This window comes from Hylobates moloch, unplaced genomic scaffold (assembly GCF_009828535.3).
Source record: "Hylobates moloch isolate HMO894 unplaced genomic scaffold, HMol_V3 SCAFFOLD_21, whole genome shotgun sequence".
Classification (NCBI taxonomy): Eukaryota; Metazoa; Chordata; class Mammalia; order Primates; family Hylobatidae; genus Hylobates; species Hylobates moloch.
The window spans coordinates 955076-981879 of NW_026652296.1; the positions used below are offsets into that span (position 1 = coordinate 955076).

A 26804-nucleotide genomic window follows, 5' to 3' on the forward strand; every position below is an offset into this window, starting at 1 on the left:
CAGGGTCAGGGTCATCACAGACCAGGCAGTCAGGTACTCAGCACTCCTGGCTCATGAAATGTGAGCTCCACAAGGGTGGACCCGTCTGCCTTTTCACCCCGCCCCTGCTCCTGGACACCTGAGGCCTCTGCAGCACTCCTCAGACCACTTGGCAGTGATCCGCTCAGGCAGGGCCGGCAAGCTGCCTGGGTCACGAATGACAAAGGGACAGGACAGAACCTGGGTCGGCCACTGTCCTCTCCTCACCAGGGTACTGTGGCCTGAGGCCCCAACCCCACAGGAACCCCCCGCATGCTTATGGCCAGTCACACATCACCTGGTTCCAGGTGGGGTCCTAGACCCAGAGGTCCCAGAATTGGGGATATGGCCCCAGTGGCCTCCTGTGCAGCCTCCAGCCCCCGAGAAGTCTCAGTGCTCTGGGGGCTGATCCCCCAACCCCCACCTGACTGTTGGCTGGGTCAGAACAGAGCAGGGCCAGGCCCCAAGGCCGTCAGCCTCACCCAGTCCCCTGTCAGCCAGCGATGGAGGCTCACAGGGCAGGGCTTGTCCCCGGGAGGCTCAACAGGGGGACAGCAACACCAGCGGGCATGATGAGTGGGTGGCCAGGGGAAACCCAGCGCACTTAGCTAAGTTTCAGGAAGGGCAGAAGCTGGCCTTGAGCATCCACTGGGTCACGCCAGTATCTGGGGACAGACAGCAGAGGCTGGCTCAAGGGAAGGGACGGGTGGCAGAAGGTGCCCAGCGTGGTCAGCCTGGACTCCTGGAGCCACAGTGCGGGTGGAACTGCATGCTGGAGGCCGGGGGCTGTGCAGCGTTACTGCCCACGCCCCACCAAGTTGGCCAGAGACCGAGACCAGGCTTCAGCCAAGAATGGACTCCAGGCCCACAAAGCCTGGGCCGGGACCCGCCACTTTCGTCTTCCCCATCCAGCAGTTCTGGCCTCAGCCCACCTGCCTTAAAGCGCTGCCCCAGAGCAGGACAACTCTTGGGAGCCTCCCAGTTGAGACACACAGACCCCAGGACCTCTGTGGGCCTCTCCTGGCTACAGCCACCCTCCTTGCCTTCCAACCCCAGTATCAGGTGGCACCTTGAGTTTCCAGGACATGGGCTGGGATCGTGCCCAGCGTGGGGGGTGCTGAATCTCTGGGAGGGGCAGGAGCCCTCCTAGACACAGGCCCTGGTGCCATTCTCTACTACAGGAGCCACTGACCACCTCCCCAGGCCAAGGGTCACTAGACCCTACCCCAATGTCTCACTGGCCAGCCAGAGGCACATGCCAGGACCCCTTAACCTCTTCCCTAGCTGGGTCACCCAGCTGCCTGCTCCCCTACTCCCCAGAAGCTCTGGCTCGGATGGGGTGATGCCAGGGCCTCCCCAGGAGGGCTAGGTGGATGGGGCCAGGAGCAGTGAGGGAGCCCGCCCATGATTCCTAGTGTCCCACCCCTGCCTTCCTGGGGGTGCCATGACCCTACTCGCACAGCACTGGAAGCGGCCCCTTGGGATGCACCCAAATGTTCTGCGTGTTCCCGTATGCTTTATTGGAATGCTGTCAGGTCCGTGCCTTCCACACGGGCCCTTGCACACAGCCAGGAGAGGCCCCAGCACCGGTCCCAGGCCCACCTGCCCCCCCCTGCAGAAGGGAAAGGCCGTCACTCTTTGTGGACGGGGTCTCGGCCACCACATCCACCTTCGGAAGGTGGCCCAGACACCTCCACACTGCTGACTGCACTTCCCATCAAAGGGGACTCCCTGGGGCAGAGTGGGCCGTCTCCCTACCCCTGAGGAAGGCACCCTCCTGGGCGGGGACAGACCTTGGCTCCATGCTGCCAAGTCAAGGTGCTGACGTGGAAACAGGCACGTGGACACCACATCCCACGTCCAGGGTGGAGTCCACCCCTCCCTGGAGCACTCAGCCCACCAGGGTTCAAGCAGCCCTCAGGAGACACCACGCAGCCGCCCACGTCTCAGCTTGGAGAAAGACACGCAAAGACCCCCACGCTCAGCTCTCAGGGGCTGGCTTCCTGGGCCCTTTCTGCTGGCCGCCTCCCCGGTGGCTTCTCAGCACCCTGAGCCTCTGACCTCAGGTCTAACTACAGCAGGTGTGGCTGCTTCAGTGATCAAATCCCTCCGTGGCAGCCAAGGACACCGGCCCCCCACACCAGCTACCAAGAGGGCTGGTGCCCACAGGGAGGACCGGGCGCCAGGAGGGCTCGCTGAAATCTCGGTCCCATCCTGTTCCGCGAGTGGCTGAGTCCCCAGGGTGGGACGAGCACAGGTGCTGAAGGGCCCAGGCTGCTCCAGGAGCGCTGCAGACGGCGACCGGGAAGTGGGGCAACCAGGGAGCGTGGCCAAGGCCACAGTGATGAGCATGGTGGCAGGGGAGAGAGCACCTCACATACAAACTGCACGAGCTTCGGGCGCATGCATGGCTGGCCAAGACCGAGGGTCACACAGGGTTGGCAATGCAGATGAGTCACATGTGGCAGCACGTCATCCAGTCCTTGGGGAGTGAGGGTTGGCATGTGGCGGGCACCAGTCTGCACGGCAGCCCCATCCCGGGGCTGGAGCTGCCCTAGGCCCAGGCACCACGCACAGGCATCCCCTGCTCAGCTCCTGAATCCGGGCCTCCTGCCTGGCCACGTCTGCTGTCGCACCTTCCTGCATCAGGGCCAAGGGCCCACCCTGTGCTCATTTTTCTTCCAGGGTGTTCCAGGATGGTCAAGTTCCAGCACTGAGAACAGCTCAGGTGTGGGTGTGGCTATTGTGGAGGCTGTGTCTGGTGAACTTGGTGGTTGGACAGTGCTGATGCAGGGGAGTCACAGAGGGTTACGATCGATGCGGGTTTGACAGCACAGGCCCAGACAGGCGTGGACTCGGGAGCCGAGGGTGGTCGGATGGCAGTGTGAGCGCCAGTATCGTTTTCAGCATTTCCAGCTTTACCACTCCAGTCACTCTCTTCAAAAAGAAAGAACTAGAGCAAACCCAAAGTTAAATATCTCAACGAGAAGGGACACTTCACGTCGCTGACAGCTCGGCACGTGGCTGGTCCCAGCCCCCAGAGACACTGCGTAGTGAACAGGCCGCTGGAACAGTCACAGGGCTCTGTGCTGCAGCCCACCTCCCAGCAAGCCACGCAGAGCCCCTGCCTTGAGTCCAAGAATGCCCGGGGGAGTGTGGGGCGGGAAGGCCCCCGCACAGGCTGGACAGCAAGCCACCCCACGCACCGAGACTCCCCACGCAGCAGGCGGCACGAACCCGAGTCTCCCTAGGGTCCTGCCTCCCGAGACGCTGTCCTCACACTGCAGTTGCTGATTCTTGGGTCAAATGGAAGGAGGAAGAACGACGAGGGCAGAGTGCAAACACGAAGTCGCCCGGGGGCGCTGGGGACGGGGGTGCAGTGGGCCCTACCAGTTCTGGTTGTCCCAGCCATCATCGCTGGGCACGGCCGGCGGCGCAGACTTCTTGGTGCCCTCCCCGCCCTCCCCGCCGTCGCTGTTGCTGTTTCTGTTGGTGGAGGCCGAGCCCCACACCTCCCAGCTGTCCGAGCTCCTCCTCTCAGTGGAGGTGTCCGCGCACGTCCAGCTGTCGCTGCTTGGGGACTTGCGGGCCTTGGTGGGCTCAGCGCTTCCAAAGGTCTCCCAGAAGCTCTGGTCTATGGTGCTGTTTTGGAAGTGGTCGGGACCGCTGTGCTGGTAACTGTGGCCCTCCGAGGGGCTTTTAAAGAGACAGAAGGGGGACTCTGAATGACTGTTACTCAGTCCACCACTGGGAATTCTGTGCCCCCGAGAGCTCTGCACTTGGACAGTGACCGCCTTCCCAGGCCAGTGCTCAGGGTCCACAGCAGCCCCACCAGGCGGGAGCTGTTTCTCCCCCTTCAGAGCAGAGGAAACTGCCGGGGAGCTGGAGAGCCAGGGCCCACTCTTTATCAATCACCCAAACTGGAGAATAGTTTTACAGAAAACTTCCTTTTCTACCAGCTCCAAACTGCTGCAATAAAACAGTGGTTTAGTCAAGTGGGGAGCGGCAGGGGTACTTGGCCTCAAGCCGGAACACAGGCCCTCCCGAGCGACGCCCTCAGCTATGCTGGCCCCAGACCTGGCCCTGCCCTCTGTCCTCAGCTGCAGTCACACCACTGAAAACCACATACACGGAGGGAGAGAAGGGACGTGGCGTCTGCAATGAAAATTTGGGCCCACCTAGGAGGCAGCGCATCTGTGCCCACAGGGCTGGCCTCTCAGTAGACAGCACAAGGCCAGGCCCGATGAGATCCCCAGTGGTTCCCCCGTTGGGGTCAGAGGCCGAGAACAGCGGCCAGCTTCCAGCAGAAATGCCTGGGGTGCCCAGCGCTAAGGGCAGAGCTGGACATGGGGCCCAGGACAGGTCTCCAGGGCCCCAGCCTTCCTGTCCCCTGCTCCACCCACCCAGAGTCTGGGAGACAGAGGAACAGCAGAGCAGCGCCAGCTCCTCCTACGTGGGGTCGTGTGGGTGAGACCCTCCCTCCCACCCTAGCCTGGGGAGCCCAGCTCTTGCAGGGTTCCAAAGAGCACACAGCAGGGCAGAGACAGGCAGGATGGGCCTCTGCAGCTGCAGAGCACTTGGAGAGCCTCCACAGTGACCCCTCCCCAGCAAGGATGCCAGCCACCTCCCAGACAGCCTGTGGGAGGAGTAGCCAAGGCAGGGGAGTGGGATGCAAGGCCCAGGAGGGGCCACAGCATACCTGTCCAAGGGGCCCTCCGCTTTCCCCGAAAAAAAGGTGGTGACATCCCGCCATCCCTTACTGCCGACTCCCTGGACCTGGAAGGAGACAGGAAGAGAGGTTAGGCAGGCCCTGCCGCGGCACAGGCAGCTTTTGGAGGCCCCCACATGCAAGCCGGCATGCGCCGTCCCACTGAGAAGATCCGGGTAAAATCCAGCAACAAGGGGTGCCTTGCACACGCGTACAGACACAGACACGCACAGCCACTCTGCAGTGGCGCCAGGTGCATGCGGGACATGGCAGCGAGGACAGTCTCATGCACAGACCTCAAGAGCTCCCACCACATGCTTGGGGCAGAGGAGCGAGGCCTGCTCTTCCCTCCACATCTGTCCGCAGAGCGCCTCATGCCAGGAAACTGGACAAAATGCACGCCCCAAATGGCCCGCAGGGCAGCGGGACCGATGGCAACAAAGACGGCGCTGGCACTTACCAAGGAAAAGGCCAGCAGCAGCAAGATAAGAGCAGAGGGAGAAGTGACAGTTAGTGGCTGACCGGGCCGCAGTGGGCCAAGCTGTTTCCATATCCCTCAGGCCGTCAGGCCGGGCAGCTCTCCTCCCGTCTCAGAGGACAGCGGCCACTGCCAAGCTGGGCTGGGGGCTGCACGGGGCACACCCTGCTCTCACGCCCAGGGCCGTGGAATATGGAGACTGGCTTCAACTGTGCCCGCGTATCTGGCAGGCTCCCTACCTTGGATGCCAACTGAGAGACCCCACTGGACACATCATCAAAAATCTTTCCCTCCTTCACCTGCACAGATTAAGACAGCGGCATTAATGGGGGCAGGAGAGATGAAAGCTTAAAGCTTCAGGAGTGCAGGAATCCCCTGGGTGAGGGCATCCAAAATATCAGGGGCATGTGGACACCCATCAGGCTGAGCCCCAGAAAGTTCTACAGTGGCCCCAAAGGGATTCCAGCATCAAGAGACCACGTCACTGTGAGGCCTGTGTCTGCAGACGTGGCCCCTGCCAGCCACTGCTGACAAATAGCAAAGTGACCTGAGGACAGCCCATGCTGCCCCAGGTGGGTCTTCCCCACTTGTCCCACTCAGGCCCCGAAGGAGGCAGGGAGCTGGTGGGGCTCTTGACCCCCTAGGATGGCAGGCATTACAGGCATCATTCCCGTACCAGAGCCTCCTCTGGGCACAGCTCCGCGGCCAGCTGTGGGGGTGAGGCAGAAGAACGGAGGTGGGCTGGGGGTGCTGGGCTCCGCGGCCAGCTGTGGGGGTGAGGCCAGAGGAACGGAGGTGGGCTGGGGGTGCTGGGCTCTGGGGCCAGCTGTACGGGTGAGGCAGAGGAACGGAGGTGGGCTGGGGGCGCTGCAAGGGAGGCCCTAGGCCAGGGGAAGGGACCAGCTGGGGAGTCCGAGAGACGCCCAGGCCCCGAGGAGAACGCCTGTGCTGGAGAGGTGGGGTGTGAGGCCGGGCCTCGTTGAGTCCCAGCTGCTGGACAAACAATCCCCCTAACGCCCCTGACATACCCACGTCCCCCAGAGTGAAGGGCTCCAGACAACCACCCGGAGCTGCCCGTTACCTTCTCCTGCGCAGGTTTGAGGACGTTCTCGTTCAGGCTGTGGCCCAGCTCGGATGCCTGTAGGAGGGGAAGTCACGTGAGCCCCACGGCCGCTCCACCACGGGACACGGGTCAGCAGTGGCAGCACAGGCCAGCAAAGGGCAGGGCGAGCTTCACCAGCAGGAGGGAAGGCGGCAGGACACAAGCACAGGGAGCAAGAGACAGGGCTTTGCACACAACACCCAAAGAGCAGTCGGCCGCCACCTCTAGAAGGCGGAGACCGCGGCCCCCAGCAATTCTCGCAGGAAGGTCCCCCTCCAGGGTCCTCCCTCACACACCACCATGCGGCCGGCGGGGCCGGGCTGGTGGGAACATGCCCTGTGGAGCCTGTGCCTGAGGCCAACGCTGGCTGTAGCCACCCCACGCAGACCTGGGACGCCTCTCCTTCCTCCCCAAGCAGGCACCAAGTCCCCCTGCAGGGAATAGGGCACGGAGGCTGGGGCCGCGGGAAGAAGCTGCTGAGAAACTAGCTCAGCCTCCAGGCAGGCACCGGGTCCCCCCTGGAGGGAAGAGGGCACGGAAGCTGGGGCCACAGGAAGCAGCTGCTGAGAAATGAGCTCAGCCTCTCCTGATCCTGGGTCAGTGGCGTCGAGGCCACACGGCCACCTGGGGATGTGGTGAGGCCTCCTCTTCCCCCAAAGGCAGGGAGCAGCATGGATCAAAGGCCGGAAAGGGAAGAACTCGTCACAGAGCAAAGATCCTCCCCTTTGCACTGCGTTCAGGGGAGCACAGGTGGCCAGGAAACCCTGCTCAGCAGCTCGGCGCCCAGTGCGCCCTCCTCCAGCACCTCCCCAGCAGCAAGCCTGGGTCGGGGGTCTGTGTGTTTTGGAGATGGGGGTCTCATCTCATTCTGTTGCCCGGGGGGAGCGCAGGGGTACCGCGCAGGGGTGACAGGCACACACAGCCAAGCCTGATGCAGATCTTGGATCTTAAAGGAGAGCCATGGGCCGAGGCCAGGGAGAGGGTCTGAGCGTGCGCACATGTGAGGTGACACAAGACAGCGGCAGCACGCAGGAGGGACAGAGGAAGCCAAGCACATTCTCGGCGGAGATGCGGGCGGCATGCACGAGCAGACACGGGCTTTACCGGCTCCGGCTGCTGCTTGTGACCCCAAAACTTTACCCGACAGCAAGAAGACAGGTGAGGAGAGAGCAAGGTGAGGGGCGGCATTAGTAACCAGCAGCGCCTTCGAACGCGCCATGGGGCGCCGCAGCAATAAGGCAGCACCGGGTAGGCTCTTAGCAACACGACCCTGGAGCAGCCGCTCCCTGCCCTGGAACTGACCACCACCTTCAGGAACTGTGCGAGCGACTGCACCTCAGGACCCTGGGAGGCCCGCGAAAAAGCCAGACGGGCGTCCCTGCAGCTGGGGGTGGGCACGCGGGGAGACTCCCTCAGAGAGGAAGGGGTGCTATGGGCCATGGGGGTGACGGATGGGCACCTTGTGAGAATGGACTCCCTCATCCAGGGGGCAAAGGCGTGTCTCAGAGCCACGCACAGCTCCACGCCTGCAGTCCTGAGCTTTCATGGTGAGCCTCACATGAGCACTGCCTCCTGGGTGTGATTCTGAACCCGAGGACAGCCAGATCACAGCCCTGACCACCAAGTGGGGACTGCGGGGCCCCCACCCACATCCTAAAGAATAAAAAACATGCAAAGGGCCTGAGGCCACACTGCCTACAACTGGGGAAAGCCCTGGCCAGAGCAAAGGGACACTCCGTTGCCTCGAAGTGCAGACGCATCCTGTGTGCCGCAGGCACAGCGCCACCCACAACGGCCCTTCTGGCTAAGCGGCCACCGCCAGCATGGGCCATCTGCCAAGCCAGGCAGTCCTGCTCCCAACAAGGTGGCCACCCGCAGTGGCCGCACACCGGTACCAGCCACCAGTAAACAGGAAACGAGTTTGGCCCCGCAGGCCCTGAGCGGGTACATGAGGCAGCCACCCGGGCATGAGGAGGGGAACAACATGGCAGGAACACCCCCTTCTACGCTGGGACCCTCAGCTCTGAGCATGTGGCCTGAGAAGAGGGAACCAGGCAGCTTCAGGTGCTGCACGTGACGTCAGACTCAGGATAGTTTTAGATGCACCAGGGTGCAGAAGCTTCTCCTCTGTTACCTTCTGACTTGCTTGGGATCCAAACTTTGTAGCCTAAAATGAAAAACAAAGACAAGGCTTGACAGTCTTAACACGGACTGCCAGGCCTCCTTCCTCAGGGCCCACAGACTCAGGTCCAGGACTGTCTCTCGATGGCCCCCGGGCTGCCAGCGGCTCTGGGGGGCCCTATAACTCTGAGATGCCCAGAAGAGCTGCAGCGGGGACTGGATTAGCACAAATGCTGGCTTCTCCCTAGAGGGAGGCCAGCCCGGCATGCTATTGGGGTGAGGGCACACGTGAGCAGTGTGCAAGGCCAGGGAACAGCAGAGCCAACCCCATCCTCCAGACTCCAGGACAGGGCCGGGGCCTGCTGGAGCAGAAGACAGGCTGGGGAAGCCACAGCAGCACTATCTTCAATGGGCAGTGCCACCACCCTAGCCCCATCTACCCCGCTGTGGGGACGGCTCCATGCCCAGCACAGTCCAGGCACCTTGGTCACTTTCACGCTCTGGGGGAGGAGAAAAGGCCCCGTGGTGACACTCTGGCTGGAAGGTACCTGGGCCTCCCCAGGTCGCAGCCCTCCCGTGGAGAAGAGAAAACGGAGGCCCTGGCGGGAACCAGAAGCTGATGCTCAGCAAAGTCACGGGGCCGTGGGAGCTGGAGCCTGGACACCTGGCCTGCTGCCCCTTCCACGGCCCTCCCAGGCCTTCCTCTCCCAGGGAAGACACGGGGCCAGAGTGACCACGGGCGCATGTGACAGGTGCACACTGTGACTGGGGAAGACATGAGGCCAGGGTGACCACGGGGACATCTGACAGGTGTGCACCGTGACTTCCGCTCACAAGAGCCCCACCCTAGGCGCCTTGGCTGCTTGTGTGGGCAGCTGCAGGCACCCAGCTGCCCTGCGCTGCCCTGCTCTGGGTTTCCCCTTCTCCTGTAACACCACAGCCCAGCCCCTGGGGGCCCACGCCCCATCCTGGTGCCAGGCCTGCTCTTGGGTCTCTGCCTCATGCTCCACTGCCTGCCCTGATGAAAGCCCCAAATCCTCCCCTCGTTTCAGGCTGAGGAGCAGGCGAAAGAGAGAAAACGCTATCAAAACACGACTTGAGGCCGGGTGTGGTGGCTCACGCTTGTAATCCCAGCACTTTGGGAGGCCGAGGCGGGCGGATCACGAGGTCAGGAGATCGAGACCACGGTGAAACCCTGTCTCTACTAAAAATACAAAAAAATTAGCCGGGCGTGGTGGCGGGCGCCTGTAGTCCCAGCTACTCGGAGAGGCTGAGGCAGGAGAATGGCGTGAACCCGGGAGGCGGAGCTTGCAGTGAGCTGAGACTGCGCCACTGCACTCCAGCCTGGGTGACAGAGCGAGACTCCGTCTCAAAAAAAACAAAAAACAAAAAACAAAAAACAAAAAAAACACGACTTGAGCCCCAGAAGAAACTCCAGGGCACGGGGTGCCCGAGACCTGCCCTGCTTGGATAGGGTGGAGTCTAGGAATCAATGGGGCTCACATCTCCCTCACTTTCATCAGGGCGGGACCCCTTTGCCAGCAGCTGGTCTGACACAGGAGCAGCTCCTGACAGCCTGCGCTGCTGTGTTCCTGCAGAATCTCCAAGGCCTCGGGACCAACCTGGCTGGTAGTGAGTTGGCAGAGCCCATGGTCAGAGCACCCAGAAACCCTCTGTGTCCCACATCCCTTCTGCAGCTCCCAGAACCCCAGGCCAGCAGCGGCCAGTGTCCCGAGGGCCTGGTGGGGACAGTGACTTACACCCTCCTTGGCTGCAGAGGCAAACCGGCTGGCTCCAGTGGTGAAGCTGCTCCAGCCCTGAGGGAGGCGACAAAGAGCAGCCACATCAGGACTGGGACCCAGGAACCCGGCGCTGAGTGGAGTATCTCAGCGAGGAAGAGGACCAAGGCAGAGGCTGCCCCAGGCCCCACCCTGTCCTGACCCCACCGTGCCTGCTTCTCCAGGCTGCTGGAGGAGTGCAACTGAACCCAGGGCACAACAGACACGCACCCTCTACCCCCACCTCGCCAACTGCAGTGCTCCCAACACAGCACAACCCAGCCTCCCGCGGCTCCCACCACCCTCAAGAAGCAAGCCCACACTGCAGGGCAGGGCCTTCCCCACGGCCGGCGCTCCTCCCTGCCTCCCTAGAGGAACAGGCAGAGGTGAGGCGTGTAGGGTCATGACCGCCATAACCTGCTCTCCTTCATCTATGCTCAGGGTTTCCTCCTGAGCCTCCCGAGATAATTAAAGCTATTTGGGAAAATAAATCTCATTTCAATCACAACTCACCCTCTTCCTCCTAAAGGAAACGCAAAAGGACCCTCACTTGAGAGATCACCAAGCTGAGCTGCCTTCCCCAGATAGCAGATGCCCAGCAAAAGGCAGCAGAAGGGCAGGCCACAAAAATGAAGCCCACACACAGGCTGGAAAAATGCGCTTTTCTTCCCTAAAGATGTAGCAATGACTGCAAGAGCAAGCGACCATGGCCGTCAGTGGCCAGAGGTGCAGCCAGGCCACCCCGAGCGACTGGAAGCTCCACACACTTGGGGGCTCCCAAGACTCAATGGCAGGGCTCCTTGCAGATGAAGATATCCATTTTAAACCTGCTTATTTTTAATTAACATACTTTGAAGGTTTTGTCACGTTAGTATTAAAAAGCCCTTTCTGGCCAGGCATGGTGGCTCACGCCTGTAATACCAGAACTCTGGGAGGCCAAGCAACTCGAGAGGCCCAGTGGGGAGGATGGCTTCAGCCCCGGGTTCCAGGCCACAGTGAGCTATGATTATGCCACTGCACTCCAGCCCTGGCAACAGAGCAAGACCTGTCTCCAAAAAAAACAAAAACAAAAACAAAAAACAAAATAAGTCCTCCTTGGCTCTCAGCGCAAGCTCCCATTTAGCAGCCCCCGTGGCCAAAGGCTCAGGTTGCTGGTGTCACAGACAATAATGCTGTGATGAATAAAAATCTTTTTTTTTTTTTTTTTTTTTTTTTTGAGATGGAGTCGTACTCTGTCACCCAGGCTGGAGTGCAATGGTGCTGTCTCGGCTCTCTGCAACCTCAGCCTCCCGGGTTCAAGCAATTCTCCCGCCTCAGCTTCCTCAGCAGCTGGGGCTACAAGGCGCATGCCACCCCGCCTGGCTAATTTTTGTAGTTTTTTAGTAGAGACTGGGTTTTGCCACGCTGGCCAGGCTGGTCTCGAACTCCTGACCTCGGGTGATCCGCCCGCCTTGGCCTCCCAAAGTGCTGGGATTACAGGCATGAGCCATCACACCCACAAAATCATTTTTTAAAGATGGTAAAAATTTCCTTGGAAAATGAAAGGGGAACAAAATGTATTCCCGTTAATAGCAAAATGGCAACAAGCCCAGGCTGTCATACTCTGAACATCTGACCTGGAGCTTCCAGGCACCCCCAGACCAGAAATGGCCCTGAGTGACCTCAGGCAGCACCTGAGCAGCTTCCCAGTGCTGCCAGAGCCCCAAGCACAGAGCCACCTTCCCACTGCACGTCGCCCTCCCTCTGCAGAGAACATGGCCAAGTGGCTGCCATCAGAGTCCTTGGGTTCCCTGCAAGAATGGCCGCTGTTAGATTTGAAATACATACATTTTGTGTTAGAAGTAAGTGATGGCCGGGCGCGGTGGCTCACTCTTGTAATCCCAGCACTTTGGGAGGCCGAGGTGGACAGATCACCTGAAGTCAGGAGTTCGAAACCAACCTGGCCAACCTGGTGAAAACCCATCTCTACTAAAAATACAAAAATTAGTCGGACGTGATAATGGGTGCCTATAATCCCACCTACTCAGGAGGCTGAGGCAGCAGAATCACTTGAACCTGGGAGGCGGAGGTTGCAGGGAGCCGAGATCGCACCACTGCGCTCCAGCCTGCAGCCTGAGCGACAAAGCAAGACTCCCTCTTAAAAAAAAAAAAAAAAAGAAGTGATTGAATACATTTGGGATCTGAAAAATGTAAGCCATATTTTTGCAAGAAAACATCGCTGAAGGTAAGGGAGGGGTCCTTAGATCAGAACAATGCAAAGAGCACATGTTCCAGGACTGCCGCACTGCCCCTATGGCCCGTTGTGCCCTCAGGCCGGCTCTGCCCGTGGGAGATGCTCTGCAGGACCCACAAGTCCTCACCGAGTACAGGGAGGACATGGCGTTGTTAAGGAAGTCATCTTCTTTCTTCTGAGGCGGTGGCGTGTTCCCAAACCCCACGTAGCGATTCCCCTGGGCCCTGAAAACAAAGCGGACAACAGGCTGAAGATGCTGGCATGAACCCTGCTCCTCCTGAAGGTATGGGTCCCTGAACAGAGGCGAGGCTGCGGCTCTGGGGGATGTGCCAACGTCCCCACGCACAGGACGTGCACGCTGCCCCCTGTGGCGGCAGGAGCCTCAGCAGCTCCCCGGCAGCAGAGAGATGTGCTTTCTGCTGATTTAAAAAGACCCTCCTGCCACACCACCAGAGGGTCCCCAGCAAGTCCCCAAACCCAGTCACAGAAGTACTAAAAGAAGGATCAAAACAACTTAATATGACAGCTTTGGGGATAAAAATTCATTTATAGGTCCAGCAGATTCCAGGCAGAAAATGTGTTATGCTTTTCTTCTAAGTGTTAGCTTTTCTCTACACCCAAGACCCCCAATTCACACGTGGGCAGCTGGGGCTCACTGCAATCAGACCCTGCACCGCGCATGCCTGGGTCCCACACCACTGCACATGGGAGGCCCCAAGGGAAGCAGCCCTACCTACCAGACTGAACCCTGTGGGTCTGGCCTGCCTGAGGCGTCCCCAGCTCTCAAGTCCTTACCCTTGATAGGAGCCAAGGTCATCGTTCAGCCAGTCTTCAAAAGCCTTGTCTGAGGAGGCGGTCACGCCCTGCGGCTGGCCAGAGGCTCTGAAACCGAGAATTGAAGGCTGGTAAGGCCAAAACTGGGTGAAGTCTGAGGTAACCCCAGCAGCACCCCCAGAACCATGCAGCCTACGTGGGCAGTGCCTTCACGTCACCCCTGAGAGCACCTGAGGCCAGGGTGGCCTTCAGCTCTGAGTGGCTGCTCGGGCTCAGGTGCCGAAACCCTAGCAATGCCAGCCTCGCGGGCAACACAAGAGGCCTCCACAGTGGGCTCTGCACTCTCCCCGTTGGTAGGAGGCTGCAGGGAGAGGTGGGGCAAGAGGGCCGAGGGCCTGCAATCAAGCCAGAGGTGCCCGCAGTGCAAAGCCTTCTGCCAGAAGCACCTGGACGTGGCAGAACTACAGGGCTCCAGGTGAGGTGGGGAGGCCTTGTGCTACCCAGTCACCCCACCCGGGATGTTCCCTGCAGCGGGACGTGGGACGCATCCATGACAGGGGTCAGTTCAAAGGTGGCAGGGCCAGTGCCACAGGCAGATGGGCAACTCTGGGGAAGGGGAGACGACACCCCCGTGAGCAGATGGAGATGTGAATTCCCACAGCGCCACAGCACACATGGCTGTGTGCACATCTGGAAGGCGTGCGGAGCTTACCTGGGGCACCATTTGAGACAGCTTTATGGGTTGAAATTTACTAAAAGCTTATATTGTTTTGGCAATTTTAAAAAGCTGTTTTTCCCACTGACTTCTGGGAAAAGGGCTGTCACAACAGCAAAGAAGGGAGAATTCTGTGGGGAAACCCAATCCACTAAGATCAGGGCCCAGTGGAAACTGCGAAGGCCCCACGAGGAGCAGCTACCGGTGCGCCGTGGACGGCAGTGTCCTGGGCTGAGGTGGGGTCCAGTTCTGGGCAGGTGATGACTCCAGAGACCACTCTCTGCCTTCGGCCAGAGCGGCCACCTGACAAGGAGACACAGGGCATCAGAGAGCATAAAGGTGCCTGGCGATGCCCTTGGGCACCGTCGACTCTAGCGCACTCCCCACGGCCCGCCTGGAGCACCCACCACCCGCAGCCTCCTCCCAGCCTCCTTCGATGGCCCCTGCTCAGGTGCACAGACCAGGTGTGGATGCGAGGCCAGGGCTCACTTCACAATGAACAACAGTGCTGGGGAGCTCCCAGTTGGTGCAGCTCCAGCTTCAAACACAGGGGGACCCACCTATTTGGCCTCCAAACTTCTTAGAAACACTGTGCCCAACATGTCGCAGAGGCAATAAACGGTCACAGCTGCTTTCTCCCCTGGAGTCGGGGAAGGTCTGTCTCTCCCCGCAAGCCATTTGCCTCCCCTCTGGGCAGGAAGCCTCCCAGACTGTGTGTGGCCCAGTGGGTGTGTCAGAACCAGCAAAAGAACTGACTCCAGAACCACTAAAGGCCACAGTCCAGCTGCCACAAACGGCGGAGCAGCCCCACACCACAGGCAAGAGTGAGTCGGGCCCATCTCTACCTTATCCCTAAAGAGGGCCGCGGCTCTGCTGTTGTACTTCTCCTGCAAGGACCAGCAAGGATCGTAGTCCTCCTGAGACTCCAGGAACTCTCGGAACTTAGCATTCCCGCCAGCTTTCATCTTCTCAAGCTCAATGTCCTTCCACTTGTCCATAGTAACAGAGCGCACGAAGCTGGAAACCAGAGGATCGAGCAAATCAACCCGCACTGGGGACACCCAGGGACACCCTCCCCCCAGCATCGTCCTGAGAATCAGACACAGCAAGCAGCAGCCACAGGGAGGCTGAGTGGCCAGCAGCTGGAACCCTGTGCCATGGCGTCACTGGAGTGGACACTGGCAATGCAATGGGAGGTGGCCCCCAAGCTTCTCTGGCGTCAGCACCTCCCGTGTCAGGAACAGATGCTGGGGTGGCCGCAGGCTCTCCGCAGAGCCGGAGCGGCAGGACACTGACCTGAGGTGCACCCCAAGCCCGCGGTGTCTCCCCGAGCACTCCAGGCAGATCCAGATGCCGTAGGTCACACTGACCCACTGAGGATTGAACGCGCCGCACTCAAAACAAACCTGCAAAGGGGCCACAAGTGACTCAGCAGGTGGCTGAGGGCAGAGCCCAGGGACCCCAAAGACCCAACAGATGGCCTCAAGGAGCGAATGCAGAGGGCTGCCCAGGGTGGCCAGGGGGTGTGGGTCAGGGCAAGGCATGAGGGGAAAGAGCCTCCGTGTAATAAAATGTTCAGACGGGAAGACGAGGTGGACCTGTCCTTAGAGCAATGTGACCTGAGAAGTGTGGAGGAGCCCCCACCCCCGACAGCCAGCACTGATGAGCGCCAGGAATGGCACCACTCTAAGAGCCGGCCACCCAGGCCACCAGCCAGCACAAGCCACGCATGTCCAGAGCCACGGCAACCACCAACCACAGGCTCAGAGCACAATCTCCCGGGACTCACTGACCCTGACCAAGGCTTGGGGCGGGGGGTGGGGGGCAGAGGCTTACGTTGTTCTCATCCTGTACCCTGACTTCTTTAAGAACCTTCCTGGTTCTTGGGCTGGCCATGATGCTGCAAAGGAGAAAAACAAACACTTTAAACTTACAAACAGGCTACTCTACTAAAAAAAAAATAACGTCTGTCCAAAAACACCACACAACAGAAAACCTGAGGGGCAATCTGTTGAGCTGCTTGGAAGCTCCGGTCACAGGGCCACTCGCAGCAGGGGGCCGCGGGGACCACTTACTGAAGGATCTGTTCCCCATACCCCCAGGCTGTGGCCAGGGTGACGATCCGGAAGACCATATAATTACTGGTGCCACTTTGCTTAAGCTTATTCGCCACCAAGACTGCATCATTTATAAAAAGTCCTGTCTTCTAATGGTGAAATTCACAGCAAGGGGTAGTCTTTAAAAACACACACAGATTGGCTGCAAAATTCGATTTTCCACCTAAAAGGCGACACACCACACCACACTTGGGCTGATCACTGCCAACGACAGGGAGCCCAGGATCTCTGCGCTCCACCCTCCCCACCACCTCCCCAACGCAGTGCAGGGAGGCTCCCGCCTGTGCCCCCCTGCCTGGAGTGTGTGGAAAGTCCAGCCCACTGGGGGACCTGCAGTAGGTCCTTCTGGGGCCATTCTGAGGCATGGGGGCGACAGTGTGGCTCTGCAGGACAAGGAGAGTGGCTTCGGACCATCAGCCCCGCCACGGTGACTCACGGGGACCCTAGTGGGACAGTAGCAACAAGGTTTAGGGTGAAGAGAAAACCTGTGGATGTCTCTGCAGCTCTCTTAGCTTTAGCAAAGTATAACTTCAACTGGTGGCCCATCTAATTCAGGACCGGGAAAATCGATACAGTTAAGATTCAAAGCCAGAGGAAGGGGTGGTACCAACCCCAGTGTCAAAGGAGAATGACCCAGTGGCCCTGCACACCACACCACCAAGCAAACTGTAGAAGACAGTCCAGCCTGGAGGCAGCAGACCTGGATCCCTGCCAGCCCATGCCTCAGGGCGTTGTCTCTCTGAGGCTCATCCACCTCTCAATATGAGTGGAGCCGTGTGCTGTTCCCTCTACCTCTCACTACACAGAGAACACGCTGAACTCTGCAAGCCACGGGAAGCTACACACGTGTGTGCTGCTGACCTTCCCAGTGCCAGGCCTTCCCTCCTTCACTGTGCTTAAGAGGACTGGGTAGACCAGCTCTCTTCCTCACGGTGTAGGCGGACCTTTTAAGGAACAAAAAAGAAAAACCTCTGTCCTATATTTCATTTCTAATCTTCAGTATCCAGAAATGAGGCATTCACTGGGGGGGTCCCAACTCCACATGACTGAAGTTTCTAAGTTCTGAAGCTCATGACTCCTAGTATTGACCAGTGCCCACCTTAAACCCACTCAAAGTTAGGAAATAAACACCTGTCTTCTGCAGTTCATCAAAACAAAACCAAAAGTTCATCCTGGGCTCCCTTCTGTTCCATAATTCTCTGTGCCTTGTGTAAGAGTGTCCAGGAACCACAGATCATGAGGCAGACATCTGAATGCTCACTCCTGACCGCAGGACTTGGACCCCAGCATGACTCATTCAGGCGGATACTGTCATCAAACTGAGCATCCACCCATACAGCCGACTGAGGATGGAATAGGGAAAACCTGTGTGGAGAGGTGCCCTGGCAGGGCGGGGAGCGGGGCTGAGCTTACAAGAGCCTCGGGACACATTCTTGTCACAGCAGCCGCTGAGGGCCCTGTGCGGAACCACTGCACACGCAGAAGCCACGGCCCACGGAGAGGAGGTGAGCCGCCAAAGCAGGACGAGACCAATCCACGTCACCACACTCGGTCCTGTACTCTTTCCATAGCACCATGCCTGCCCTCAGGGGCTTATGTATTGGTCAACAGACACAGGCAAACAAAAGTCAGAACCATGAGGAGACGGCTTGAATTTCTAACTGTAAAACATACAAGATACTCACAGAACTACCGGAGGGAGAGAATGTGCAAAAAGGAAAGGACTTGGCTTGGATTTAAGAGGAACTCCTCTATGTAACTAATTTTGGATATTCAAGAGCCCTACTTCCCTGAAATGTTAAAGTTAGTAACACGAAAGCTAATACCTCCTAACCTTCAAAAGTACAAATATGGTTTATCTTGAAAAATAATCCAAAAACTCTGAACACTTGAAACCAAGATGTAAAAATATACCTCCTTCTGCAAGTGGACGTGACTTCAGTAAACGTCAAATCCAGTGAGGACACTCTGCATTAGTTCGGTAAGCCCCGGAGACTTCAAAACTCAGGATTCATAAGTTGGAACATTCTCAATACGTAAGATCAAAAGGGATATTTAAGAACACTGCTTAGACCCTAGGGCTGTAACACAGTGACAGGTAGAAATACTAATAGTCATTCCCAGAAACGGTCTGAAGCGCCTCAAGTACCTATGTCTAAGAACAACAGCCCTTTCTCTCTAAAGCACGGATTACTTCTGAACTTTGACAGGGATATGGTCCCAGAAAGGGACGCCAAAACAAAGCTAAGGGCTCCGATCCCCGGGCCACTTCAGAGCCGAACTTTGGTGCTATAATTAGCAGAGCATGGCAGGGGCATTAGACCTGCAAAAAATGAGCAGAATTACTTCTCAGAATTGGTGGGCTGTAATTAAAGCTGTTTAAAAGCACAGGCAAGAAGCATAGTTATTCTAAACCCACATAAACTGAGAAAAGTTTTAAAAGCCCCTTCCTGCTTTTTCTCCCTCCCTTAAGACAGTCATCCACGTCAAAGGGTAAGGAGGAAAACCAAGAAAGCTGAGGCTGCCATTTCTGAAGAGACTGGGCTCACCAACACCTGCTGGGCAGGACCCTCACTTCTCAGGGGGTGGAAGCCCCACCGGGCTTCAGAGGCCACCCGACTGGGATGTGTCCAGGCCGAGTCCTGGGTCCGAAGAAGCTCGGGAAGAGGGTGTTGAAGGGGACGGGGCAGGGTCCTGCTCGCGCCCCGGGAGGCGACGTGCGTGGGCAGGGACCCTCTGGACTCCCGTAACCGGTGGGAGATTCCAGATCCGGGGTGCGGGTGGAGGGCAGCTTCGTAGGGAAGGGGGCACGAGGGGCGGGGGGCGGCACGGCGGAGGGGCGGCGGCAGCGGGGCGTCCGCGCGAGAAGGGCCCCGCCGTCCAGCGCCGAGGGAACTGGGGGAGGTCGGGGTGGGCGCCCCCAAGCTCTGGGGCAGCAGCCTCGGGGTGGAGCGGGGTCCGGGTGGAGGAGGCTGTTGCAGGGAGGTCCGCCCGCGAAGGCCGGGGACAACGCCGCGGTAGCCGGGGCCTCAGGCCGAGCCCGCACCGCCGAGGCGCGCGCTTACCTGGAGGAAGGGCCGGGCACGGCCGCCGAGGTCAGGCCAGGGCCGGGGTAGGGCCGCTGCACTGCAATGGGGATGCGCCCGGTCGCCCACCAGCCGCCACCAGCTTCCGGCTACGTTGCGCTTTGCAAGGTCTCACGGGAGCCGGCAAGGGCGGGACTTCCGCCTCAGGCCCCAGCCCCCGAGGCGCGCACCCGCCCGGTCGCCATGGAGACGCGCAGCCGCGCAGTCCAACTCCCACCCCGAGCCCCGCACCGCGGCTGGTCGTGGTGGCCGCGGAAGACAGCAGCTTTTGGGGGCCTGGCAGGAGAAGCGTCCGTTCATCCGTGGAAGCAAGCTGAGGTGCTTCTGGGACGGCGCGTTCACCGGGGGCCGACAACGGGGCGGGGCGGGAGCTGCGGGTCTGGGACAGCCGGGCCAGGGGGAAGCAGGTAGGAGGACCGGGGGCCATGGAGGACCGGCAGCGGGGCGAAGTCTACGGGGCGGGGGCAGAGGGGCCAGGACAGCCGGGGACCAGCAGAGGGACTCGGGTAGGAAGACTGGGGCAGCGGGCGACAGGCAGGGAGGCGAGGGTTACAGGCAGTGGGCAGCAGGTGACCGGGGGACCGGCGCGGGGGTGGAGGGTTGCGTCCTGCGGCCCGTGCTCCCGCCCTGGGGTATGAGTCTCTTTCTCACCACCCGAGTCTTTGGGCCCTGGTGGGAGGCGGCGGGGTTAAGAGCGTCCGCGGGCCCCCGCCCCTGCCACGCAGATGCCTCAGAGCGCAGGTGTGCAATGGTGAGACCCGAGTCTGCACTAGGAAGGTACAAAGCTGAAAAAGCGATCACCTGTGGGAAGTTAATTGCAGGTCACTTTTTGTTTTGTTTTTACTTTGTGCTTTTCTGTGCATTCTACGTATTCCTCGTTGATCTGGGTGACTTTGGAAATGATGGAGAACAAACATTTTTGAGATATAAGCTACACACCGCAAAACGTCCAGTTCAATGAGTTTTGACAAATGCATATCCCCAGGTAACGTCTACCATAGTCAATTATAGAACATTTCCATCAGAGGCAGCCACTCTTCTGATTCCAGTATCCCCATATCTTAGTTTTGTCTGTTCTGAAATATCACACAAATAGAGTCGTACAAAATACACTTTTGTGATGGCTTCTTTCCCCTTATGTGATATCTCTGAGATTCAGCCACGTTGCGCGTATCCGTAACTGCGGAGTAATGTGCCATGGAAAACACGCCACATTCCTTCATTTATTCACACTTTGGACACTGGGGTGGTGTCTAAGGTTTGGCTAGTGTGAATAAAGCTGTCTTGAGAGGTCTTTTTGTAGGCATATTTTTTCTTCCTCTTAGGTAATTATCTAGAAGTGAAATTTCTGGGTCCTGGGTGTGTATGGAACGTTATTAAAACATGCTAAGTGGTCAGGTGCACTGGCTCATGCCTGTAATCCCAACACTTAGGAAGGCTGAGGCAGGTGGATCACCCGAGGTCAGGAGTTCAAGACCAGCCTGGCCAACATGGCAAAACCCCGTCTCTACTAAAAATACAAAAATTAGCTGGGCTTGGGGGTGCATGCTTGTAATCCCAGCTACTCAGGAGACTGAAACAGGAGACTTGCTTGAACCCTGGAGGCAAAGGTTACAGTGAGCTGAGATCACGTCACTGCGCGCCAGCCTGGGTGACAGAGCAAGACTGCATCTCTAAACAACAACAACGAAAAGATGGTAAGCATTTCACACTTACGCCAGTGATGTGTGAGGTCCAGCTGCTCTGCGTTCTCTGTCAACACTTGGTATTGTCAGTCTTTTGACGGCAGCAGGCCTTGTGGGTAGAAAATGGTGTCTCAGTGCCGTTTATTTGCCCTCAGGAGGGAGTCGCCAGTTCTTGCAGTAAGAAACCACTGGCATGCACAGAAAGGAGAGGGCCAAGGTGACGTGCTCAGGCACCAGCAGCATCTACACAAGTGGTAGTTGGAACAGTGTAGATTTCAGCACCGGATCTCGTGGTCAGGACCGTGTGGGTACCATGAGCTCAGAGAGTGGGAGCCATGTGCTGGATTAGTCACAGTGGGCTGCCTGGAAGAGGCAGACTGTGAAGGGTGAGAAGCTGAAAAGGAGGAGAGGAAAAGGGAAGGCAGTCTTGGAAGGGGCACAGTTGGGGCCAACATCTGGCATTGGGTAACCAAACAATCAGTGGAGGCTGAACTTGCAGTTTTCTGATTGTAAAGCAAGTAAGTCAGAGTGCTGTCTCATCAGCCAGGCCCACCCAGACTCTGGGAGGTCTGGGGCTATCTCCACCCCCAGAGCAAGGCCGCCCCAGTTCCTAAAGCTCAGATTAGAGGCGTGGCCCTTCCAAAGATAGGGTAGCCTGCTGCCTCACAGCATCCACAGCAGCCTCGCCTCTCTGCAGTCTCAAGGCTTGCAGTGGCCAACTCACAGAGGGGCCAAAGCTCACTCACAGCGGTGGGATCTGGCAATGGAGTGGGGAATAGGACGGAACCTGCAGCTGCAAATTGAAAACGTTCTATTTTCCCATCTAAAATATTTAGGTAATTTGTTTTTCTTCTAGAAGTGCCAGCAGTCCATTAATTTTCAGTTATAGTAATGTGATCATCTCTGTGCATTCCTTCCCGAGGCTCTTGAAGGTCTTGATGTGAATAAAATCAAACAGAATAATACAAAAACAGTGAAATGAGAACTTCCGAGTAAATGGCTGTGCAGAGCTGCCTGGGGCACAGGCAGGTGAGCAGGAACGAAGCTGCTGTGAGCCAGGCAGGAGTCCAGGTCACCTGTGAAGTTGTGGGACCTGCAGCAAAGCACTGCCTTTCCCCAGACTCAGGTCACCCATCTGCGGAACAAGGTCTCCAATTTCTCTTTCAAGCCAGAGGCCTACAGTGGCTGAGCACTTGCCAGAATTGCAGCCCTGGGCTCGATGAAGAAGAGCATATTTAAATCACGCAACCGTGTACTCTGATATGAACCCATTGTTCAGACGAGGAAACCGAGGCACAGTACAATTCAATAATTTGTCCAAAGTGAAAAAGATGGTAAGTGGTGGAGTGAAGGTTTGCACCCAGAAGTCTGTAATGCCCTCTTCGGAATAGAAGGAGGAGGGTGTGTGGAGCCAGCTGTCCGCTGGGCCAGGACCAGGTATGCCCTGTGATGGGGCGAGAGAGCGTCAGTTCCAGGGGTGAGAACCATGGCGGTTTCATTCTAAACACAAGGAACAGAGAAGGTGGGCAGGGCCTTGAGCACAGGTCCTCTGTGACCCAGTATGGGCCTCACAGCCAGTCAGCCTGGTCTACAGGGTCCAGCCAGCTCCCAGCAGGGGCGGCAGAGCCTGAGGAGCAGCTAGAGCTACCCAAGGCTGGGGTGTGTACACACATGTATGTGCAATGTGTGTATATGTGCATGTGTGTGTATGTGCGTGTGTGTATGCGTGCATTTGTACTGCATGTATGGGTGCATGCCTTCAGGCTCATCAGCTTAGGGTCACCATACTGGGTCAGTTATGGGGCATCCCCAAGGGCAGCCACCCTCCTAGGGCTTCCTTACAAGGCAGGTCCCACTGCATCCGCACCTTGCACAGCTGTCAAGGCAGGGGCTCAGGCTATGGAGAGACATGCCCAAAGTCCCACAGTGGGTGGCAGCAGCACACAGATGGGGCCCCAGGCCACCCCCAGCCCAGAGGCTCCGGACCAGCCTTGCTGGAATGCCTCCAGCATAGCCAGAGGGTCGGGGCCCCTGCGCGGTCAAAGCACCCTCCCACTCCGGCAGTTTGTGCAGCTCTTGGGAAGCCCCGCTGTCTGCATCTAAGGAGTGGCCGGGAGCCTCCTGCATGGCAGGCCAATGGGCGTCTCGAAATGACTTTTAGTCTCGTCAACTGTCCAGGGATCCGGGCCCCCGTGAGAGGCGCATCTGGCCTTAGTGTCACCAGAGCCCTTAGTCTCTCCTGGACTCTGAGCTCACCTTGAAAACTGAGGCTCAGCCCATTCATTCCTGTGGCTCAGTCCAGCAGACATGGCCATGCATCTGGCTGAGAGCCCCTCCCAGCTCAGCTCCTCCCATCCTGCATCCCACCCACCTTTCTCCAGGGAGCACGCCTGAATGTTGGTGCTCCTCTAAATTCCCATGTTGAAATCCTAACCGACAATGTGATGGTTTCAGGAGGTGAGGCCTTTGGGAGGTGATGAGGTGTCAAAGGCAGAGCCTTCATGAATGGGATGAACGCCCTCATAAAAGGGACCCCAGAGAGACCCGACACTTTTTCCATGTGAGGACACAGAGAGGAAGTGCCGGCTCTTAGACAGTAGACCCTCACCCAGCCCACACAAGAGGAGGTGCCGGCTCTTAAGACAGCAGCCCCTCACCCAGCCCAGAATATCCCCATGCCTTGATCTTGGACTTCCAGCCTCCAGAACTGTGAGAAATGAGTTTCTGTTGTTTACAAGCCACACAGTCTAGTGGATTTTGTTACAGCAGCCCGAGCAGATTAAGACAAGCACCTCCCAAAGAATCACTGGCACAGCAATCCCTGTCTTCAGCCTACAGGGAACGACCGACGACAGCAGCCCTCCCAGCTGGCATTCTGGCTGCCGTGTGCTGTGATGGGTGCCAGCACCTCTTAGTTGGGGTGAAGGGGAGGGGCCAGCAGCATAGCAAAGCGGAAATCCTTCTGGATCGTCGCCTCTCTCTAACCCTGTCCATCACCAGCATCAACCTGCAAGTCGTCACCTTGAGCCAAAGCCAGAAAGAGCCCCACCCTCACTGGGCTGCTCCCTGCTCAGAGCTCCACGCTTCCTGGTAGAGTCCCCTGAAGTTCTCCCGCCCAGAAGTTCCTTCTTTCTACGCAGACCTCACTCAGCACTGTCATCCTAGGAATAAAATCCCAGGAATAAACTCATCATTCCAGGCCTCCCAGGAACTTGGGTTCTGGTCTTGTCTCTGGCCCGCCCTCTTGTGCAGCTGCTGGGGGCCTCCAGCCCCTGCTCACTCACCCGCGCCCTCTGCACCCTCCACTTGAGAGAATTCTGGTCATTCCCTTGGCCCTGCCCGGCCCCGTTGTCTGGGAGTTGCTGGAGGGGTGGCTCGTCCCCTTGCCCTCTCCCTGTCTCTTGGTGTGTCCGGCCAGGGCTCACACAGAGGCAGCTCCAGGGAAATTCCTGTGGCTTAACTGCTGGGTCCTGCATTGCCACCACAGTCACAGCCAGCTTGAGCGGTGACGGGTGGGAAGAAGTGAGGCAGGGGAGCTGATTCGCAGGAGGGGCTTTCAGGAAGGAGGCATCCTACAACCCCAGGGCACCATGGGGGTGCCCCTCAGAGGCTTGAAAGCTCCTTTGGTCCTGGGCGGCACCTCCAGAGGGAGCACAGCCAGCAGTTTGGGGTGGACCTGCCCAGATCTTGTCTTCTGCATAAACAGGCACACAGTGTGGGCTTCCCTGCCACTCACACCTTGATTGGTGGCTTTCCTGCGTCCCCTCTATAGCAGAGGCTTGGTCATCTTAGCCACTGACATCTCTTACATTCTCTAACTGGCCTCTGATCGGAAGACAGGGCTCTCCTGTCACAATCATCATTACTTTGTTTTACCTTCGATGTTGCACTGGACATCTTTGTACGGTGACGTCTCTCTGTGTGAGTATTTCCACAACATAGATCTCTAGAGGTGGAAGTGCCAGGTAAGTTCTGGGAGATTCCACCAAATTGTCTTCCAAACCCCTGTGCCAGATGCGCTGATGGGAGTGTGCCCGTTCCTTGCATCCCCTCCCTGGCTGCCATTACCAAGGGGGCTGTCTCCGCTGGGCTCTAAGCACACGTGTTGCCATTGCTGTTTAATTTTCATCGTCTTAATGGTGGTGAGGCCAAGCAAACACGCCCTGGCCATGGTGTATCCTCTGGATGCCTGTGTTTTTCTCTGCCCATTTTTGTCTCCTGTTGATTACCTTCCACCACCAGGTCCTTCTGAAACGGCTTTGTCCTGTGTGTGGAGAGAAGTGCATGGGGTTGGCCTGGGGCTGCCCACAATGATGCTGCTTTGGTCCTAGAGAGAAGCACGTGGGGTTGGCCCAGGGCTGCCCACGACGGTGCTGCCTTGGTCCTGGCTTCTGGCCTGCTGCATGGTGGGACTCCACCTGGCTGGTTCCAGCCCCATCTGCCCCCACTTCTGCTGCCTGTGCATGGTGTCCAGGAAGAACTGGGGCCCAGGACAGAAGGAAATGGGAAGAATGTCAGGGTGTGTACATCACCCAGAAGTACAAATGTTCCTTGAAAATTCTGAGCTGCTCTGTCCTGAGCTCCAAGAAACTTGCAGCTGTGCTGAATTACGTGTGGCCACGGCGACTAAGGAGTCACAGCTAAGAATGTACTGAGACGGGGCCAGCTTCTCAGATTGCAGAACTGATAGCTCAGATCCTGGGGCTGTGACAGCTGCACCCACAGGGTCCTCCTGCTTTGGCCTCTCCCATGCATATCTTAGCCAGGAATCTTTCCAGATTCTAGTTGCTAGAGGCAAAAATCTCAACCCCAAATGGCTTAGCAAAGGGAATGTATTGATTTGTGTGATGAAAAGTCTAGAACAAAGTTCAATTTCAGGTGTGGCTTGATCCAGCAGCTCAAAACTATTGCTGAGAACCAGGATTCTCCGTGTATGTTTGCAGTTCCGCCTTCATCCTGAGACCCCAAGATGCTTCTGGCAGCTTCTAAGGCCACAAGCTTCATGATTCGCCTCCAGCAAGAGAAAGCTTTGCACCAGCATCCCAGCCGAATGCTCATGCTCCACCCTGATGGGCCTAGCTGGGGTCGTGTGTCCACTTCCCAACAATCACCGGCCAGGAGGATAGAATGTGCTGACTGGGTGCCCTGGGCTCCAAGCTCCAGCCCTGAGGCCCCTGTGGACTCAGTTTCCCCGGACTGTGAGGACCCCTAGCAGAAGACCAAGGCGTTGGGCACAGAGGGCAAGGTATTGAGAGCCTTGCCTCAAACTGGTGCTGTGTGGCTGTGCTTCCATGGTCCCGAGGGACCGGGAGACTCTTCCTGTGTGATCGGAGTTGTTCCCACGTGTCCCCAGGCCCAGCCAGTTGCCGACAGCTGGAGTGGTACCAACACTGGTGACCGACTGGTGGGCGTTACCAGCTTCCCACACTGGGCTGCTTCTCTCCTGCAGGATGGGGCAGTGTGAGGGTCAGGGCAGGGAGGGTGGGGGGAGAGAAGGGCCTGGGCTATGGGGGCACTGAGACATCTCCCCACCCCACCCCTGCCCAGGAAAGGGGGGCAGGGCTTGTGCAGAGGCATATAAACTGTTGACCTCATCAGCAGTTTAAAATGTTGTTTCAGGCCGGGTGCCGTGGCTCACACCTGCAATCCCAGCACTTTGGGAGGCCGAGGCGGGCAGATCACCTTAGGTCAGGAGTTCGAGACCAGCTTGGCCAACATGGTGAGACCCTGTCTCCACCAAAAAAAACAAAAATTAGCCAGGCGTGGTCATGGGTACCCATAATCCCAGCTACTCAGGAGGCTGAAGCAGGAGAATTGCTTGAACCTGGGAGGTGGAGGTTGCAGTGAGCCGAGATCGCACCAATGCCCTCCAGCCTGGGGGACAGAGCAAGACTTCATCTAGAAAAATAAACTAAAAATAACATTGTTTCAATATTAAAACAAGCTTAAGTACATTACAAAGTGAAATTCAAGTGCATTTTAAGGATGA

At 58.0% G+C, this 26804-nt stretch overlaps 1 protein-coding gene and 1 long non-coding RNA gene across 11 annotated transcripts; one reads left to right on the plus strand and one right to left on the minus strand.

Annotated features, from left to right (window-relative positions):
- Positions 1-576: 576 nt before the first annotated feature.
- On the minus strand, positions 577-19235 carry ARFGAP1 (ADP ribosylation factor GTPase activating protein 1). 10 transcript variants are annotated; one of them, XM_032142021.2, is made up of 14 exons: positions 19110-19234; positions 15764-15827; positions 15224-15333; positions 14773-14944; positions 14130-14230; positions 13234-13320; positions 12566-12662; positions 10188-10244; positions 8441-8473; positions 7411-7440; positions 6286-6342; positions 5444-5503; positions 4718-4788; positions 578-3714 (listed from the first exon to the last, which is right to left on the minus strand). In XM_032142021.2, exons 2-14 carry the CDS (start codon positions 15821-15823, stop codon positions 3405-3407), a joined length of 1245 nt encoding a protein of 414 aa, XP_031997912.1. In that variant the 5' UTR covers positions 15824-15827; positions 19110-19234; the 3' UTR covers positions 578-3404. The 10 variants fall into 10 exon arrangements, with proteins under 10 accessions (XP_031997919.1, XP_031997912.1, XP_031997911.1 ...); XM_032142020.2 differs by having other exon boundaries at positions 4718-4794; positions 19110-19233; XM_058433194.1 differs by lacking the exon at positions 19110-19234 and adding an exon at positions 18594-18765 and having other exon boundaries at positions 4718-4794.
- Positions 19236-19306: 71 nt separating this feature from the next.
- LOC131382239 (uncharacterized) lies at positions 19307-26517 on the plus strand. Its single transcript, XR_009211538.1, has 3 exons — positions 19307-20827; positions 21738-22149; positions 23647-26517. It is a non-coding gene; the product is annotated as an uncharacterized LOC131382239 (long non-coding RNA).
- Positions 26518-26804: the final 287 nt, after the last annotated feature.